This window comes from Rhinatrema bivittatum, chromosome 19, assembly GCF_901001135.1.
Source record: "Rhinatrema bivittatum chromosome 19, aRhiBiv1.1, whole genome shotgun sequence".
NCBI lineage: Eukaryota > Metazoa > Chordata > Amphibia > Gymnophiona > Rhinatrematidae > Rhinatrema > Rhinatrema bivittatum.
Genome location: NC_042633.1, coordinates 40,362,669 through 40,381,535, shown reverse-complemented (window position 1 = coordinate 40,381,535; position 18,867 = coordinate 40,362,669). Strand labels below are relative to the sequence as shown.

The 18,867-nt window shown below is 49.3% G+C and overlaps 1 protein-coding gene across 2 annotated transcripts in view; it reads left to right on the top strand.

The window, feature by feature from the left end:
- Positions 1–978: 978 nt before the first annotated feature.
- The window catches only part of LOC115080171 (butyrophilin subfamily 1 member A1-like), a 34,600-nt gene continuing 16,711 nt past the window's right edge, over positions 979–18,867 (top strand). The window contains exons 1-4 of one of the 2 annotated variants that reach the window (XM_029584270.1): positions 979–1,227; positions 6,339–6,431; positions 7,945–8,295; positions 14,765–15,046. In XM_029584270.1, coding sequence (XP_029440130.1) covers positions 6,350–6,431; positions 7,945–8,295; positions 14,765–15,046 — 715 coding nt within the window. In that variant the 5' untranslated portion in view covers positions 979–1,227; positions 6,339–6,349. The remainder of the gene's footprint in view (positions 1,228–6,338; positions 6,432–7,944; positions 8,296–14,764; positions 15,047–18,867) is intronic. The other variant, XM_029584271.1, reaches the window with a different exon arrangement.

Below are 18,867 nucleotides of genomic sequence, written 5' to 3'. Positions count from 1 at the left end.
GGGGATTAGAGCCTGTGAATTTGAGGAGAGGGTCTCAGTGACACAAGTGACAGAGATGGGATTAGGACCTGTGAATGTGAGGAGGGGGCTCAGTGACACATGAGTGACAGAGAGGGGATTAGAGCCTGTGAATGTGAGGAGGGGGCTCAGTGACACATGAGTGACAGAGAGGGGATTAGAGCCTGTGAATGTGAGGAGAGGTCTCAGTCACAGGGTGAGAGGGACAGAGAGGGGATTAGAGCCTGTGAATGTGAGGAGGGGTCTCAGTGACACATGAGTGACAGAGAGGGGATTAGAGCCTGTGAATGCGAGGAGGGGTCTCAGTGACACATGAGAGTGACAGAGAGGGGATTAGAGCCTGTGAATGTGAGGAGAGGTCTCAGTCACAGGGTGAGAGGGACAGAGAGGGGATTAGAGCCTGTGAATGTGAGGAGGGAGCTCAGTCACAGGGTGAGAGGGACAGAGAGGGGATTAGAGCCTGTGAATTTAAGGAATGGACTAATATTTCCTATGCAGGTGGCCAGTGCCATTTTGAATATTTGGAGGCCCGGGGGTTATTTTTTCATACATGGAGGGTTTTTAGGGGAGGGGGTGGTGCCTGAACATGGGATCAATGATTACAATATTTTGTCACTGAGGCCACTTCACGGGGCAGTGGAAGGGGACGTTTTTAGACTCGGTCTGTGCCTGTAAAAGAGGACCCTGGAATACTGGGAGGCAGATTTTCATGCAAGCCAGGGTAATAGATGCAACGTGAGCTGCACCTCCAGCGCTGTGACCCTCTTTCCCTGGGAGCGTCAGACGCTGACCCTTGTCCTCATGCTCCAGAGGCCACATTAATCATTATAAGAATTAGATGATGTCTTAGCAGGGTGGGGAGGGATTTCCAGGCAGAAACTGCACCTGTGGTACAGCAGCACAAAGTCTGCCCAATCCCACAGGTCCCCTCAGTTACTTTCACTCTCACCCAGACTGAAGAGGAGGAGGAGGAGGCAGGTTTCAAGGAAAGTTAATCTTATGCTCTAAAAGGAGAGGAAGATGGTGACTGAACTCCTTCCCTTTAGAAAGCTTTGATATTTATACCTTTAAATGGACAAATATATTCCTGTTTAAATATTTCCAAATTGCTGCGATGTGAAGGAGAGGAAGGGAGACCGGACACGTCCTGAGGGAGCTGCACATCTGTAACCTCAGAGATTCTCTCACTGGGAAGATTGAGCTCGAGAGGTAAGAGACCCCCAAACTCCCCGATCCCTCGCCCAGGAGCCCCTCAGTAGAGCTGTAGAAGGGGAGGGGTTTTGCTACTGGGAGTGAATGGGTGTGAGGGTGCCCGAGGTGGGGAGGGAGGAGAGATCGTCTCCCCTCTGAACACCCTCTCACATCTTTTCAGTGAGATCTCAGAGCTGCGGCCCCACAGAGCCCCTTGCTATTTATTTATTTTATTTTTAATTTTTATATACCGGAATTCCTGTATACAATACAAATCAATCCGGTTTACATTAAACAATAAGTTGCCCTGGTTGGGACAGTCCAGCCGGGGCTTATTACAAGGAACATTGAAAAGTGACCATAATAAAATAAATTAACATTTAACATTAAACAGAACGTGTGTTCAACTTTTTACAAAGAACTATAGTAGCGACAACCGGGCTACCAAACATTATACAAGAATACAATTATATATTATATGATTTGTCTATGTTAAGATCAAATTGCGATTAAGAAGGTGTAAAATTAAGTGTCTGTGATGTTAGTGATACGCTGCAATGAAAGGATCTGAAAGTCAGGAGGAAGTGCTATACATACAGAGGGGACATGGTAGTGGTGCAGGGCTGTGCTCGGATGTGATCTGCCATCTCTGCTTCAGTGACTCAATAGTATTTATAAAGAAGTTACCATTTTATCAAAGTTTATTAAGAATTAATATACATTTCCCTGACCCAGCCTGAGCATAAACTGCCTTTTTATAAAACCACATCTGCTTAGAGCAAAAATATTGAATACTGAACCCAAGAATGCTGGTACTGAGTCCCACACCCAGCTCTGCCAATGCACCTCACTCCTGCCCTGCAGCACCCCCTGCTATTCCAGTACTGAGACCCTCACACACAGCTCTGCCAATGCACCTCACTCCTGCCCTGCAGCACCCCCTGCTATTCCAGTACTGAGACCCTCACACACAGCTCTGCCAATGCACCTCACTCCTGCCCTGCAGCACCTCCTGCTATTCCAGTACTGAGACCCTCACACACAGCTCTGCCAATGCACCTCACTCCTGCCCTGCAGCACCCCCTGCTATTCCAGTACTGAGACCCTCACACACAGCTCTGCCAATGCACCTCACTCCTGCCCTGCAGCACCTCCTGTTATTCCAGTACTGAGACCCTCACACAGCTCTGCCTTTGCACCTCACTCCTGCCCTACAGCACCTCCTGTTATTCCAGTACTGAGACCCTCACACACAGCTCTGCCAATGCACCTCACTCCTGCCCTGCAGCACCTCCTGCTACTCCAGTACTGAGACCCTCACACACAGCTCTGCCAATGCACCTCACTCCTGCCCTGCAGCACCTCCTGTTATTCCAGTACTGAGACCCTCACACACAGCTCTGCCAATGCTCCTCACTCCTGCTATTCCAGTACTGAGACCCTCACACACAGCTCTCCCAATGCTCCTCACTCCTGCTATTCCAGTACTGAGACCCTCACACACAGCTCTGCCAATGCACCTCACTCCTACCCTGCAGCACCCCCTGCTATTCCAGTACTGAGACCCTCACACACAGCTCTGCCAATGCACCTCACTCCTGCCCTGCAGCACCCCCTGCTATTCCAGTACTGAGACCCTCACACACAGCTCTGCCAATGCACCTCACTCCTGCCCTGCAGCACCTCCTGCTATTCCAGTCCTGAGATCCTCACACACAGCTCTACCAATGCACCTCACTCCTGCCCTGCAGCACCTCCTGTTCTTCCAGTACTGAGACCCCCACACACACAGCTCTGCCAATGCACCTCACTCCTGCCCTGCAGCACCTCCTCCTATTCCAGTACTGAGACCCCCACACACACAGCTCTGCCTTTGCACCTCACTCCTGCCCTGCAGCACCTCCTGCTATTCCAGTACTGAGACCCTGACACACAGCTCTGCCAATGCACCTCAGTCCCACCCTGCAGCACCTCCTGCTATTCCAGTACTGAGACCCTCACACACACACAGCTCTGCCAATGCACCTCACTCCTGCCCTGCAGCACCCTCTGCTATTCCAGTACTGAGACCCTCACACACAGCTCTGCCAATGCACCTCAGTCCCACCCTGCAGCACCTCCTGCTATTCCAGTACTGAGACCCTCACACACAGCTCTGCCAATGCACCTCACTCCTGTCCTGCAGCACCTCCTGCTATTCCAGTACTGAGACCCTGACACACAGCTCTGCAAATGCACCTCAGTCCCACCCTGCAGCACCTCCTGCTATTCCAGTACTGAGACCCTCACACACAGCTCTGCCAATGCACCTCACTCCTGCCCTGCAGCACCTCCTGCTATTCCAGTACTGAGACCCCCACACACACAGCTCTGCCAATGCACCTCACTCCTGCCCTGCAGCAGCCCCTGCTATTCCAGTACTGAGACCCTCACACACAGCTCTGGCAATGCACCTCACTCTTGCCCTGCAGCACCCCCTGCTATTCCAGTACTGAGACCCTCACACACAGCTCTGCCAATGCACCTCACTCCTGCCCTGCAACACCTCCTGCTATTCCAGTACTGAGACCCTCACACACACACACAGCTCTGCCAATGCACCTCACTCCTGCCCTGCAGCACCCTCTGCTATTCCAGTACTGAGACCCTCACACACAGCTCTGCCAATGCACCTCACTCCTGCCCTGCAGCACCTCCTGCTATTCCAGTATTGAGACCCTCACACACACACACACAGCTCTGCCAATGCACCTCACTCCTGCCCTGGAGCACCCCCTGCTATTCCAGTACTGAGACCTTCACACACAGCTCTGCCAATGCACCTCACTCCTGCCCTGCAGCACCCCCTGCTATTCCAGTACTGAGACCCTCACACACAGCTCTACCAATGCACCTCACTCCTGCCCTGCAGCACCCCCTGCTATTCCAGTACTGAGACCCTCACACACAGCTCTACCAATGCACCTCACTCCTGCCCTGCAGCACCTCCTGCTATTCCAGTACTGAGACCCTCACACACAGCTCTACCAATGCACCTCACTCCTGCCCTGCAGCACCCCCTGCTATTCCAGTACTGAGACCCTCACACACAGCTCTACCAATGCACCTCACTCCTGCCCTGCAGCACCCCCTGCTATTCCAGTACTGAGACCCTCACACACAGCTCCTGCCCTGCAGCACCCCCTGCTATTCCAGTACTGAGACCCTCACACACAGCTCTACCAATGCACCTCACTCCTGCCCTGCAGCACCTCCTGCTATTCCAGTACTGAGACCCTCACACACAGCTCTGCCAATGCACCTCACTCCTGCCCTGCAGCACCACCTGCTATTCCAGTACTGAGACCCTCACACACAGCTCTGCCAATGCACCTCACTCCTGCCCTGCAGCACCCCCTGCTATTCCAGTACTGAGACCCTCACACACAGCTCTACCAATGCACCTCACTCCTGCCCTGCAGCACCTCCTGCTATTCCAGTACTGAGACCCTCACACACAGCTCTGCCAATGCACCTCACTCCTGCCCTGCAGCACCCCCTGCTATTCCAGTACTGAGACCCTCATTCAGCTCTGGCTTCTGCCCTGCTGGAAACATTCTCCTGTCCCTGAGCCTTGACATCTTTTGCTGTTGGCTGAGGCATAGCTAGCCTATGTCCGACATGGCCTTGGTCATGGGTACCCTCACAATCTGCCAGCCTCCCCCCTACCGATAGAGACTTGGTGTCTGAAGAGCTCAGCTGCTAGGGGGAGAAGAGCTGCTGTACCAGCTTCTGGAGTCTGCACAGAGTGTGGCTTTTTGTGGTTTCCAGTTCAGTATTTGTCTGCACGTTTGTGTCTATAATTTATGGTCTCTTTATTCTGTATTTAGTGAGCTCTGTCTATGTGATGGAAGTGAAGTATTCTGCTAGCCTGTATTTTCTGTGTCGGGATCTATAACAGCCGGGCTTGTTCACATTTCCTAGTAGGAGGCGTATTGGTGTTTTAGGACCTGGCGTAATATTTACAGCGCTGCCTTTTCATAAGTAGGATATTTACTGTTTGAGTGATGGCAGTTAGGGCTCTTTTGATATGGGAGGTTTGCAATATTGTAATTGTGATTCAATACACGGCTTTCCCAGGGCCAATCCCTCACCCAGCCTGCATTACCCCAGGCTTAATATCGTATGGGCTCCAAGGGACTTTTTCTAAATTCCTTTTGCAGGGTTTCTGGTTGGCACCACAGCAGTACCTGTGCATAGAATATACACCCAGAAGTGATTATTTTTACCCCACAGTCCTTCCTCATGTAAAATCTGTTATTATAAATGCATAATTGTGAATTGTGTATGGGGAGGAGGTGGGTGCAAGGCTGGGGTGCTTAATCCCTACACCCACCCCTCACTCATACATCCCTACACACTGAGGGGGGGGGGGTCAATAGAGGGAGATCTGGGGAGGTGTAGGACTGGCACAGAAGTGGAGGGGGAGAAAGGGGATGAAATCTAGATGAGTGAATAGAGAGGCCGAGGCAAAGAGAGAGAATAAAAGGGAAAGATTGATATTAGACCGAGGCATAGGGAGATACTGAGGAGACAGGAGAGAGATGAAACAGAACATGAACAGGAGACCCTGTAAAGGAGTTAGGAGAGCAGTATAAAGAGGTGAGGACCAACGTGATTAGAAAAATAAAAGTCCGGACAGCCAGAGTAGAAAAGAGCATTTTATATTCAGTTTAGTGGATGGACTCTGTGGACTTTGGGAATGAGCAGCTCAGGATCTCTTATTTTGCTCAGTGCAGGAGGAAATGTGTTTCTGCTTCTCTGGTGTTGCAGGGCATGCAGAGTCTGCTTTCTTGGGGTTTCCAGTTCAGTTTTTGAATGAAGGCTCATGATGGTGCCAGGATCCCCGTACTGGTTCTGATTGAGCTGGCAGCCCATAGGGGCAGGAGGAAGCTGCTGGGTCAGAATAAGAATGAAAGTGAAAGCCCCATAGATCAGCGAGTCCTGGCTCGTGGGGTCGTGTGTTATATTCAGGGTCAGGGCGCCCTATTATACTTGGCCATAGCTGCCAAATAGCCGAGCTGCGGCTCTGGGTGTGGGAGTAACTTCATTTCAGTTTGTTCTAGGTTGCATGACTTTATTTTTTTCAGAGGCACTGAAGATGCAGTTTCCTGATCCCCCCATGGTAAGAGCTCTCTGCTCCCTTCTGGTGATTTCTCATCACTTCCAGACTGTAAATGCAGGTGAGACGTCTCTTAATTTCCTGTGCCTTTTTATCATTATTAACTGCCGGCATTTTATCCAGACTTTCTCTTATTCTCTGTACACAGCTGTGTCATGGAGTTAAGAGAAAAGGACCAGAAACTGCTGTTTGCAATGGCAGGAATAAAATTATATCTGAGGTGATAAAATCCTCCGAGACTCAGACTTTCCCGTCTGCAAGCAGTGGTTAGAGGAGGAGGCAGAGGACCTGGGATGCCAGGGTCAAATCCTGCTTCTCACCTCCCCCTGCATCTCCTCAGGTACAACAAAGACTCTGAGTCCTCATGGGCAGGGAAATAACTGAAGAACCTGAATTGTAACTGTCCTAGAGCTCGGATTTTGGAAAAGATGCGCAATTAAGTCTGAAATCCAACTCTGTTAGAGTAAAAACGAGGCTGTACTGTAAATCTTAAATGTAAGAAATGTAGAAATGATTTCTACTCCCACAGCCTCTGACTGATAAAAAAAAGTCTCCCAGCCTCCTGTGCTCCCTCCCACAGCCTCTGGCCAATAGCAGAGCTCTCCCAGCTGCCTGTGCGCCCTCCCACAGCCTCTGGCCAATAGCAGAGCTCTCCGAGCTGCCTGTGCTCCTTCCCACAGCCTCTGACCAATAGAAGAGCTCTCTCAGTTGCTTGTGCTCCCTGCCACACCCTCTGACCAATAGAAGAGCTCTCTCAGTTGCTTGTGCTCCCTGCCACACCTTCTGACCAATAGAAGAGCTCTCCCAGCTACCTGTGCTCCCTCCCACAGCCACAGGAATGATACAGGTTTTGGGTTTATGCAGCAGGGAGAATTTATTTCTCAAGATGTGCGGAGAGTTGGAAGGGTTTTCAAATTTCAGGACTGCAGTTGAGCGATGGAAGAGTGATCCTTGCCATGGGAGGATGAGTGTCAGATCGAGGTCTGACCCATGAGATCTTCCCAGGTTTCATCTGCTCTTATCCAGCAAGGATGGGTGGAAGACATTTTTCAGTAGGATCTAGGAGTATCCAAGAGTAGGTGGGGGTCAGCAGTGTCAGAAGCAGTGGATAAGTCAAGGACAATAAGGATTGAGTGAAGGCCTTTGGCTTTTGCCAAGAACAGGTCATTGGCGATGTTGGCAAGGGCTGCTAGGAGGCAAGGTCTGTGGGGATGAAAATTACCCCCACCCCACCCAATATGGTTCACAGGGTGTATCCCCTAACTCTATCGGCCTGTGCCCCACCTCTCACTCAGCTAAGACCAACCCTCTGCTTCCTACTCTAGCCCCTCCCTTCCCAGGCAGCCTGCAGAGAGCAGGAGGGGAAGGGGTGAAGCTGGAGTGGGCAGAGCAGAGCAAGAAAGAGCTAATCCTCTCCTTAATTCAGCCCCTGCCTCCTCTCATCTCCCAGGATCCCATGCATGGAAAGAAACACAGGCAGAATAAGAGCCCTGTCTTTAGATTTCTCAGCTGTCGGTCCCATATTCTCCGTTTCTGACTGATGTCATTCCCTTTGTTTTGTGTCACATAATTAGCAGAAGGATTTAAAGTCATCGGCCCTGATGGGCCCGTGGTGACTGTTCTGGGTGGAGATGCTGAGTTACCCTGCCGCCTCTCCCCACCCCTCAGCGCAGAGCACATGCAGGTGAGGTGGTACCGATCCAGATTTGATTCTCATGTGCACCTGTATGAGAACGGGATGGATCAGAACAAGGGACAGATCCCGGAGTACCGAGGCAGGACGGAGCTCATCAAGAGTCACATCTCCAATGGCAGCGTCTCGCTGAGGATACACAGTGTCGAGCTGAGAGATGAGGGAAGTTACAATTGTTTCTTTTGGTCTGATCCTTACTATGAAGAAGCAACGCTGGAGCTGAAAGTAGCAGGTAAGTGGCAGCTTTAATCCTCTTCTGACTTTGCACCCTTTCTCTGTTTATTCTGACCCTGACTGAATGACATAAGGAGCCTTTAGTGCAGGAGACACACGGTGCCATATTGTAGCTGCACTGCCGAACTCCCTGATATTACAGAGATATTGATAATGAAATAGGCAGAGGAGGGATAGGAGAGATTGGATATGGAGAATAAGCTCAGGGTACAAGAATAGACAGCGACAAACTGAATAGGGTGGTGATTAGTAATAAATTACTGGAATAAATAATACTAACCAGGAATTGGACCTGACCATGTTGTAGGGTGGTGAGCGGGGAGTGAGTGAATGAAGCAGAAACCCAGGGAAGACTCATGTTAGAGGTGGAAGCAGGGGAGAAAGATCTCCTACTGCCCCTCTATAAGGCTCTTATCAGGGCTCACTTACTGTCCAGGTTAGGCAGGCACCATCCCTTTACAAGCTCCCGCCTTATCCTATCAGATATGATTTCTCTTCTGTAGCCCTTGCTGGGAGCTTGCATCCACCATAGTTACAGGTTCAGCTTGCATAGAGTTTAAGCTCTCCTTAGTTTGGTATAGAAGAAAGCAGATGTTATTTAATCCACTCATCCTTCTCTGTAACTTTCTACTCCTACTGCTCACTTCTATAGAGCCACTCAGTGTATGCAGCTCTGTACAAATTCACAGAAGGGACAGTCCCTGCTCCAAAGAGCTTACGGTCTAATCAGGACAAGCAAACAGGGCAAAAGAGAGAATGGTTACAAGTCAATATTTCTTTGTTTGTTTAGAGGTTTTATATCCTCTCGTTCCATGTGAGAATCACTAGATCACAACGGTTTACAGTGAAACATTCACAATTATAATCCTCAGTACAATGGCAGACATCCGAATACATAAGCAAAATGAATATAGAGGGATTGCGAGGTAGAATTATTTTTCAAGTCCTAATTTGGTTTTCTGAGACCTGGTATTCTGGAAGTTTATGTCATTCCTTAGGCATTTCTGAAATGTCTTTTCTGTCTGTTGTTATTCGTAGCTCTTCAGGCAGGGGATTGCAGCGTTTCAGGCCAGCAATTGATAATCCTCTATCTCTGCTTTGTGTCAGCTGAGAATTTCTTATGGTGGGGTCTGCTTGTTTTGTGGTCTGAGAGTTCGGTGGTGGGGATTGTGTGGTTTCAGTGTCACTCTTGTCTGAGTTAGTGTTATTGAATATAATCGTTAGATCTATAATATATTCTTGATTGCATTGGGAGCCAGGGCAGAGCCAGCAGTGTAGGAGTGAGGAGCTCCAGACAGCAGTCTTGCCGCGGCATTTTGTAGTAGTTGAAGTGGTTTTATGTGAATTGCCGGAAGACCTAGAAGTAAGGAGTTGCAGTAGTCGAGCCTTGAGAGAATATTAGTGTTTGTAGCACGTTTCTGAAATCCGTTGTGGTTAGTAATGGCTTCAGTCAGCTCAGACTCCACAACTTGTTGTAACCTGATTTAATCAGTTTACTAATATGGGTTTTCATTGTTAAGTTTTGGTCGATTTGAACACCTAAATCACTTACTTGAGTTGATGGGATTATTTGCCACTTTCCCAGCTCTATACCTGGTGGTGTGGATTTCTGCTCAGTCAAATTATTTCTGTGTTTTTGGTGTTCAACGAGAGTTTTAAGTTGCACTAGTTTATCTTTTATTGTACTCAGTAAGGCTGTGAGTGGGATAGTCAGGGGATAAGATGTTCTTCTTAGGCTGGATTTGAATAAGGCAAGAGAGGGAGCAGGATGCCCCAAGTCAGAAAGTCTGTTCCAGGTGTATGAGGCAGCGAGGTGGAAAGCACAGATGAGAGGGACTTGCCAGAGGGCTGTAGGGAGAGGTAAGACAGGGGAGGCAGAGAGGAACTGCCGAGTGAGGAGCTTGAGCTGTGGATGGAAGCAGATGGGGCCCCAGTGTAGTGACTTGGAAGCAGGGTTATAAGGGTCAGGCGACATCGGTGGAAGGTAAGTCCCAGCTGGATTTTTGGATAGAGCTAAGAATATGTGACCGGTGTTTACAATCTTTAGCATAAAAAGATAGATATTACACATGGATGAGTTAAGGGAATGGGTGTCTTCCTTTCAGCCCGGTGACCCTAACCATCCTCCCACCACAGCCCTGCAGAAACGTTTTCAGGGAGGGCCACAGCAAAAACAATAGGAATTGTACAAAATCAAAATCATAGAAATAGTTAGGAAAATGCTCCCCACTAAGAGCTGCACTGATATTTCTCCTGCTGAGATATTCCTGGCTAGCTGAACAGATAATCTTCCTAAAAATGCCGAGCAGAATTTTCTGTGGAACCTAGGGGCCTAGATTTTTGGCTGAAACTTCTCCTAAAGTGAAATATGGCAGCCTAGATTTGGGCCCTCAGCCTAAATTCAGCAGGCTCTGTGCTTCCCTAAGCCAGCGATGCCTCTGCACCGATATCAGAGAAAAAGGAAATCTCCCTGCAGCCCCAGGATCCTGCCCAGCCTGGGGATTCCCCTCCCAGTCGTTCCAGTATCAGATAAGAGACCTCCCGCGAGGATTCCCAAGCTGCGCCGGCGTCTCTCGTCTTATCGGCCCCGTGTCCACCGCATCTCTAGCATCAGAGCAATGAAGGACGCCAGGACAGTAAGAGGCGAGAGCGAGTCCTCCAGGAGGATTCTGGGGAGCAGGCGGGGGATGGCTGGGCTGCGGGGGCTTTTCTCTTATTTTGGGGCAGATGGGCTCGCACCTGCATCTAGATGAGCTGTCTCTGCATCTAATTTTGGCCGAATACATTGGGCACCTAAAATTTCTCCCTCAACTTAAATCCACTTACTGCCTCCCTCACATCTTTAGCTCCCTAAATGTAGGTACCTCATGGATTTAGTTCCCTAAATGTATCTGTCGAGACGGGGGTAGGGGGGTTTAACTTTGAGGGATCCAACTCTAGGTGTTTGAACCTCCTCTTACAGGATAACATTGAAAGCAACCTAGCACACAGCAGGAGGTGGAAGGCAATCTCACCAGTCCCATGGAGAAATGGAAAAGATACGGCAAGGAATTTAATGTGCAGGCAATCTGAAGCATTTAATGATTGCAATAAAGAGCTGAGTATTTTTGCTTTTTCAATTGCGGACATGGTCCCCCGACATGGAGCGTGTTTCATCCTCTGCGTCAGGAGGGACCAAGCACACAAGCAATGCTCAAACGTTTGAATGAACAGCATTAGCAATCTAGCTGCATATTTTTCCTTATGGTAAAATGGGTGTAGCCATGGGTGAGGGGAATGTGGACAAGTAAAGTCTACATGGGTATTTCATTTTGGCTTGCGTAAACTGGATCTTGACTTGAGGCGGGGATGGACTGGATGATGTCCTGAGATCTCTTCCAGATCCAACTTTCTATGAGTCTTTTTTCAAGCAAAGTTTCCCTGTACGTACCCAGATCAGTCCAGACTCCTGGGTTATGCCTCCCCTCCAGCAGATGGAGACAGAGAGAGTCTCACTGACACTGTACATAACCCAGTGTGCCTCCTGCACTCCCTCAGTAATCTCTGTCTCCAGCAGTTCCCTGTATGTACCCAGATCAGTCCAGACTCCTGGGTTTTACCTTCCTGCCAGCAGATGGAGACAGAGAGAGTCTCACTGACACTGTACATAACCCAGTGTGCCTCCTGCACTCCCTCAGTATTTCTCTGTCTCCAGCAGTTCCCTGTATGTACCCAGATCAGGCCAGACTCCTGGGTTTTGCCTCCCTGCCAGCAGATGGAGACAGAGAGAGTCTCACTGACACTGTACATAACCCAGTGTGCCTCCTGCAGTCCCTCAGTATTTCTCTGTCTCCAGCAGTTCCCTGTACATACCCAGATCAGTCCAGACTCCTGGGTTTTACCTCCCTGCCAGCAGATGGAGACAGAGAGAGTCTCACTGACACTGTACATAACCCAGTGTGCCTCCTGCAGTCCCTCAGTATTTCTCTGTCTCCAGCAGTTCCCTGTATGTACCCAGATCAGTCCATACTCCTGGGTTTTACCTCCCTGCCAGCAGATGGAGACAGAGAGAGTCTCCCTGACACTGTACATAACCCAGTGTGCCTCCTGCACTCCCTCAGTATTTCTCTGTCTCCAGCAGTTCCCTGTATGTACCCAGATCAGTCCAGACTCCTGGTTTTTACCTCCCTGCCAGCAGATGGAGACAGAGAGAGTCTCACTGACACTGTACATAACCCAGTGTGCCTCCTGCAGTCCCTCAGTATTTCTCTGTCTCCAGCAGATGGTGGAGGTGCAAAATCATGCAGTCTGAGATACAAAAAAAAAGATGAAAAAAGAAGACCAGCAGGATACAGGATTAGGCTTCTAGCCTCCCGGGAAGGGGGGGTGGGTTGTCAGGTCCTGGTGGGACCATCCTCCCTGGTATTTGAGGCAGGCAAGCAGAGAGTCGGAGACCGTGTATGCTCTGTGCCGAGTGAGAAGAGCGGTGGTGGTCCCGCTTCACAAGAATGAGAGCAGAGGCTGGAAACTACAGGCCAGTTAGCCTCACCTAGGTGGTGGGAAAATGAATGGAGACTCTGCTGAAGGAAAGGATAATCACACAATCTACAATCCAGTGGGCTGCTCGATCAGAAGCAGCACAGATTCACCAGGGGAAGGTCCTGTCAGATTAATCTGATTGATTTCTTTGAGTGGGTGACTAGAGAACTGGATCAGGGAAGAGCGCGCGATGTAATTTACTTGGATTTTAGTAAAGCTTTTGATACGGTCCCACACAGAAGTCTCATCAACAAAATGAGAAGCTTGGGAGTCAGCTCCAAGGCGTTGGTGTGGATTACAAACTGGTTGATGGACAGAAGACAACGGGTGATGGTTAATGGAACCTGCTCTGAAGAGAGAGCGGTGTTAAGTGGAGAGCCACAGGGATCGGTGTTGGGACCGGTTCTGTTCAACATCTTCATGAGTGACATTGCTGAAGGGATGGAAGGTAAAGTTTGTCTATTTGCGGATGATACTAAGATCTGCAACAGAGTGGACACGCCGGAAGGAGTGGAGAGAATGAGATGAGATTTAAGGAAGCTGGAAGAGTGGTTGAAGATCTGGCAGCTGAGATTCAATGCCAAGAAGTGCAGAGACGTGCATCTGGGGTGTAGAAATGCAAAAGAACTGTATGCATTGGGGGGTGAAGGGCTGATGTGCACGGAGCAGGAGAGAGACCTTGGGGTGATAGTGTCTAATGAGCTGAAGTCGGAGAAACAATGCGACAAGGCGATAGCTAAAGCCAGAAGAATACTGGGCTGCATAGAGAGAGGAATATCGAGTAAGAAAAGGGAAGTGATTATCCCCTTGTACAGGTCCTCAGTGGACCCGCCAGCACATCTCTGAGCTCCCTCAGTATCCTGGGATGAACCTCGTCAGCCCCCATGGCTTTGTCCACATTCAGTTTCCCCAGCTCTTCCCATACATTCTCTGCTGTAAACGGAGTTACATCTACTCCCCTCCCCTCCAGTTTCTTGTTAACTAGCGAGGGTCCTTCTCCAGGGTCTTCCTTAGTGAACACAGAACTGAAGTATTTGTTTAATATTTCTGCTAATTCATCATCTCTCTCCACCCATTGATCCTTATCCCCTTTCAGTTTCATTTTCCCACTCTGGACCTTTCTCCTTTCTCTGATGTATCTGACAAATGTTTTGTCACCTCGCTTTATCTCCTTGGCAATCCTTTCCTCTGCCTGACTTTTTGCTTTCTTGATTACTTTTTTCATCTCCCTCTGTCTCTGTCTCCCTTCGCCAGATAATCCTCCCTGTGTTCCACGTTTTGGGATTCTTTATATTTCTTAAAAGCTGCTTTTTTTGCTTTTATTACATCATCCACCTCCTTTGTGAACCAGATCGGATTCTTATTTCTCTTACTTTTGTTTACTTTTCTAACATACAGATTTCTTGCCTTTGTAATTGCTCCTTTTAGTTCTGCTCACTGTTGTTCCACCTCCCCCATTTTCTCCCAGACTTCAAGTTCTGCCTCCAGATATTTCCCCATTTCAGTGCAAGGTTTTCAGACCCCACGCTGAGGTACCGGGGCCTCTCTATAGGACCAGTGGGAGAGGGGAAGATCTGGGAGGAGGTAATAGCAATGTTATACTGGTGAGGGGGTGAGGTCTCCTCACACCTCTGACTTCTGGGTGAGACACCCCCCCCCCCATGCTCCACCTTTTGATTACTGAGAGGACCCAGGGAAACCTCCCCTCCCCCACCCTTGTTTTAAATCTGGCCCTGCTCTGCATTATTTTTGTCAGCAGGGAGCAAGTCCAGGAGAAACCACTCTGCAGTTCTGCTGGTGATCAGGATCTCAGGGCCTGTTCTCCATCAGATGCAGGAGGTAAAATCCCCCTCATGCTTAATATTAGGATGTAAAGGCAGATCATCCTGGCACTAGAAGAGAATGAATTTCTCTCATATTCTGACAGATGGATGTTATTTTATCATTAGCTCTGGGCACTGCTCCTGTCATCTCTTTCAATGACCATCAGGACAGAGGAATCAGGGCTGTGTGTGAATCTACAGGATGGTACCCAGAGCCTGAAGTGACCTGGAGACAAGAAGATGGACAGAGCCTGACATCATTATCTGAGACAGAAACACAAGAGCACAACGGTCTGTTCAACATCAAAACCTCCCTCCTGATGAGAACAAATAAGTATGGCAAGATTTCCTGTCGTATCAGAAATATCATCCTGAGCGAAGAGAGAGAAACAGTGATTCCTATATCAGGTGAGTGACGGTCGCAGAGAGCAGCCTCGGTGATAGAAAGTGTTCATGTGAGGGAGACCCTAACCCGGCAGCAGGGAGGGCTTCCTGGAATCAGATCCAGAGAAGATCCTTAACTCATCTTCCCTGACCCCCTGCACATCCTTCCTCTGCTGTACCTCCACTCTCAGTATCAGAGAGAGAATCAGTGATTTCTGTATCAGGTGAGTGACGCAGAGAGCAGCCTCGGTGATAGAAAGTGTTCATGTGAGGGAGACCCTAACCCGGCAGCAGGGAGGGCTTCCTGGAATCAGATCCAGAGAAGATCCTTAACTCGTCTTCCCTCACCCCCTGCACATCCTTCCTCTGCTGTATCTCCACTCTCAGTATCAGAGAGAGAATCAGTGATTTCTATATCAGGTGAGTGACGCAGAGAGCAGCCTCGGTGATAGAAAGTGTTCATGTGAGGGAGACCCTAACCCGGCACCAGGGAGGGCTTCCTGGAATCAGATCCAGAGAAGGTCCTTAACTCGTCTTCCCTCACTCCCTGCACATCCTTCCTCTGCTGTACCTCCACTCTCAGTATCAGAGAGAGAATCAGTGATTTCTGTATCAGGTGAGTGACGCAGAGAGCAGCCTCGGTGATAGAAAGTGTTCATGTGAGGGAGACCCTAACCCGGCAGCAGGGAGGGCTTCCTGGAATCAGATCCAGAGAAGGTCCCTAACTCGTCTTCCCTCACCCCCTGCACATCCTTCCTCTGCTGTATCTCCACTCTCAGTATCAGAGAGAGAATCAGTGATTTCTATATCAGGTGAGTGACGGTCGCAGAGAGCAGCCTCGGTGATAGAAAGTGTTCATGTGAGGGAGACCCTAACCCGGCAGCAGGGAGGGCTTCCTGGAATCAGATCCAGAGAAGGTCCTTAACTCGTCTTCCCTCACTCCCTGCACATCCTTCCTCTGCTGTATCTCCACTCTCAGTATCAGAGGATTGCTAAGGTCTGTGCAGCTTTCACAGTTATTCCTACAAACTCATGTCCCATAATGCAGGAGGGAGATGCAGAGCAAAACAGTTAAATCAATCTGGGAAATGTGCTAAGGGCGCTGATTAAAATGAATCTTAAAAATTATTTCTAAAAGCATTTCCCTATTATATCTGAAGAAAGATGGGAGGGAATAGCTGATTGGGTTTTCTGGTGAAAGGGGCAGAAAATTATTGAAAACCTCAAATGCAGTGTGAAGGTTTACCCCCTTGTTTCTGTTAAGGGTAGTAACTGCCACTCTATGCAGGTTACCCCCATGTTTCTCTTAAGGGCAGTAACTGCTGCTCCGTGCAGGTTACCCCCATGTTTCTGTTAAGGGCAGTAACTGCTGCTTTGTGCAGGTTACCCCCATGTTTCTCTTAAGGGCAGTAAGTGCTGCTCCGTGCAGGTTACCCCCATGTTTCTGTTAAGGGCAGTAACTGCTGCTTTGTGCAGATTACCCCCATGTTTCTGTTAAGGGCAGTAACTGCTGCTTTGTGCAGGTTACCCCCATGTTTCTGTTAAGGGCAGTAAGTGCTGCTCCGTGCAGGTTACCCCCATGTTTCTGTTAAGGGCAGTAACTGCTGCTTTGAGCAGGTTACCCCCATGTTTCTGTTAAGGGCAGTAAGTGCTGCTCCGTGCAGGTTACCCCCATGTTTCTGTTAAGGGCAGTAACTGCTGCTCCGTGCAGGTTACCCCCATGCCTTCTGTTAAGGGTAGTAACTGCCGCTCCGTGCAGGTTACCCCCATGTTTCTGTTAAGGGCAGTAACTGCCGCTCTGTGCAGGTTACCCCCATGTTTCTGTTAAGGGCAGTAACTACCGCTCCGTGCAGGTTACCCCCATGTTTCTCTTAAGGGCAGTAACTGCCGCTCCGTGCAGGTTACCCCCATGTTTCTGTTAAGGGCAGTAACTGCTGCTCCGTGCAGGTTACCCCATACTTTCTGTTAAGGGCAGTAACTACCGCTCTGTGCAAGTTACCCCCATGTTTCTGTTAAGGGCAGTAACTACCGCTCCGTGCAGGTTACCCCCATGTTTCTCTTAAGGGCAGTAAGTGCCGCTCCGTGCAGGTTACCCCCATGTTTCTGTTAAGGGCAGTAACTGCCGCTCCATGCAGGTTACCTCCATGTTTCTGTTAAGGGTAGTAACTGCTGCTCCGTGCAGTTTACCCCAATGTTTCTGTTAAGGGCAGTAAGTGCCGCTCCGTGCAGGTTACCCCAATGTTTCTGTTAAGGGCAGTAAGTGCCACTCCGTGCAGGTTACCTCCATGTTTCTGTTAAGGGTAGTAACTGCTGCTCCATGCAGGTTACCCCCATGTTTGTGTTAAGGGCAGTAAGTGCCGCTCTGTGCAGGTTACCCCCATGTTTCTGTTAAGGGCAGTAACTGCCGCTCCGTGCAGGTTACCCCATGTATCTGTTAAGGGCTGTAACTGCCGCACAATGCAGGTTACCCCCATGTTTCTGTTAAGGGCAGTAACTGCCGCTCCGTGCAGGTTACCCCCATGTTTCTGTTAAGGGCAGTAACTGCTGCTCCTTGCAGGTTACCCCAATGTTTCTGTTAAGGGCAGTAACTGCCACTCCATGCAGGTTACCCCCATGTTCTGTTAAGGGCAGTAACTGCTGCTCTGTGCAAGTTACCCCCATGTTTCTGTTAAGGGCAGTAACTGCCGCTCCGTGCAGGTTACCCCCATGTTCTGTTAAGGGCAGTAACTGCTGCTCTGTGCAGGTTACCCCCATGTTTCTGTTCAGGGCAGTAACTGCCGCTCTGTGCAGGTTACCCCCATGTTTCCGTTGAGGGCAGTAACTGCTGCTCCGTGCAGGTTACCCACGTGTTTCTGTTAAGGGCAGTAACTGCCGCTCCATGCAGGTTACCCCCATGTTTCTGTTAAGGGCAGTAACTGCCGCTCCGTGCAGGTTACCCCCATGTTTCTGTTCAGGGCAGTAACTGCCGCTCCATGCAGGTTACCCCCATGTTTCTGTTAAGGGCAGTAACTGCCGCTCCCTGCAGGTTACCCCCATGTAAATGCTCTGCTTACTATATCAATCCATAAGCTACAGACAGCGAGGGTAGCGTCAGGAGGTTGTAGAAGAGCCAGCGATGTCTCTCTCCTCATTGGCTTCTGATGGTGGAAAGAGCCAAATTTAAGTTCTTGATGCTGACTTTTAAGATTCTGCATTTATTTTATTTATCTATTTAAAATATTTAGGATATTAGATACGTGAGTCCTAAGGGAGTTACAATCAAACACGCCTGAGCTAAAAACGTATAAAATTAAATTATAAGAAGTATAAACCATTTAAATCAAAAGATATCAGTTCTACCATAGAGAAGCTGAACCAATCTGCCAGCCTTGCGCTCACTTTTATACTCAGAGCTCAGAATAAAAGTCTGATGGGGTCGTCCAGAACTGGCAGCGAGATCGGTCACTCTGCCCCCATAAGAGAGCCTCGCTCCTCTCCAGTTTGTTCCTTGACATTTCCTCCAGTTATTGAGATGTAGAGCTGGGGCTTCCTCAGTCCTGTCCCCAGTTTGTGGGAATAGTTTATCTTTAGAAATCCATCAGGGAGAGGGCTTAGAAACTATTTTACACAAGTGGAAATCAGATTGAATGAAGGCAGGTTCATGTTCTCTGTGAAATTTGCATCCTTTCTGCCTGGGGGAAGTGCATTCATTGGGGAGAGTCTGAGCACTGGATCTGTTGTAGCCTTCCAGGACTGGTGCTCTCCCTCCATGAAGATGCACCACATTCATTCCTCCCTCAGTATCAGGATCTCTTAGAAGCTCCTGATGTTTATTTCAGATCCATCTTCTCTTTGTCCTCCTGTCC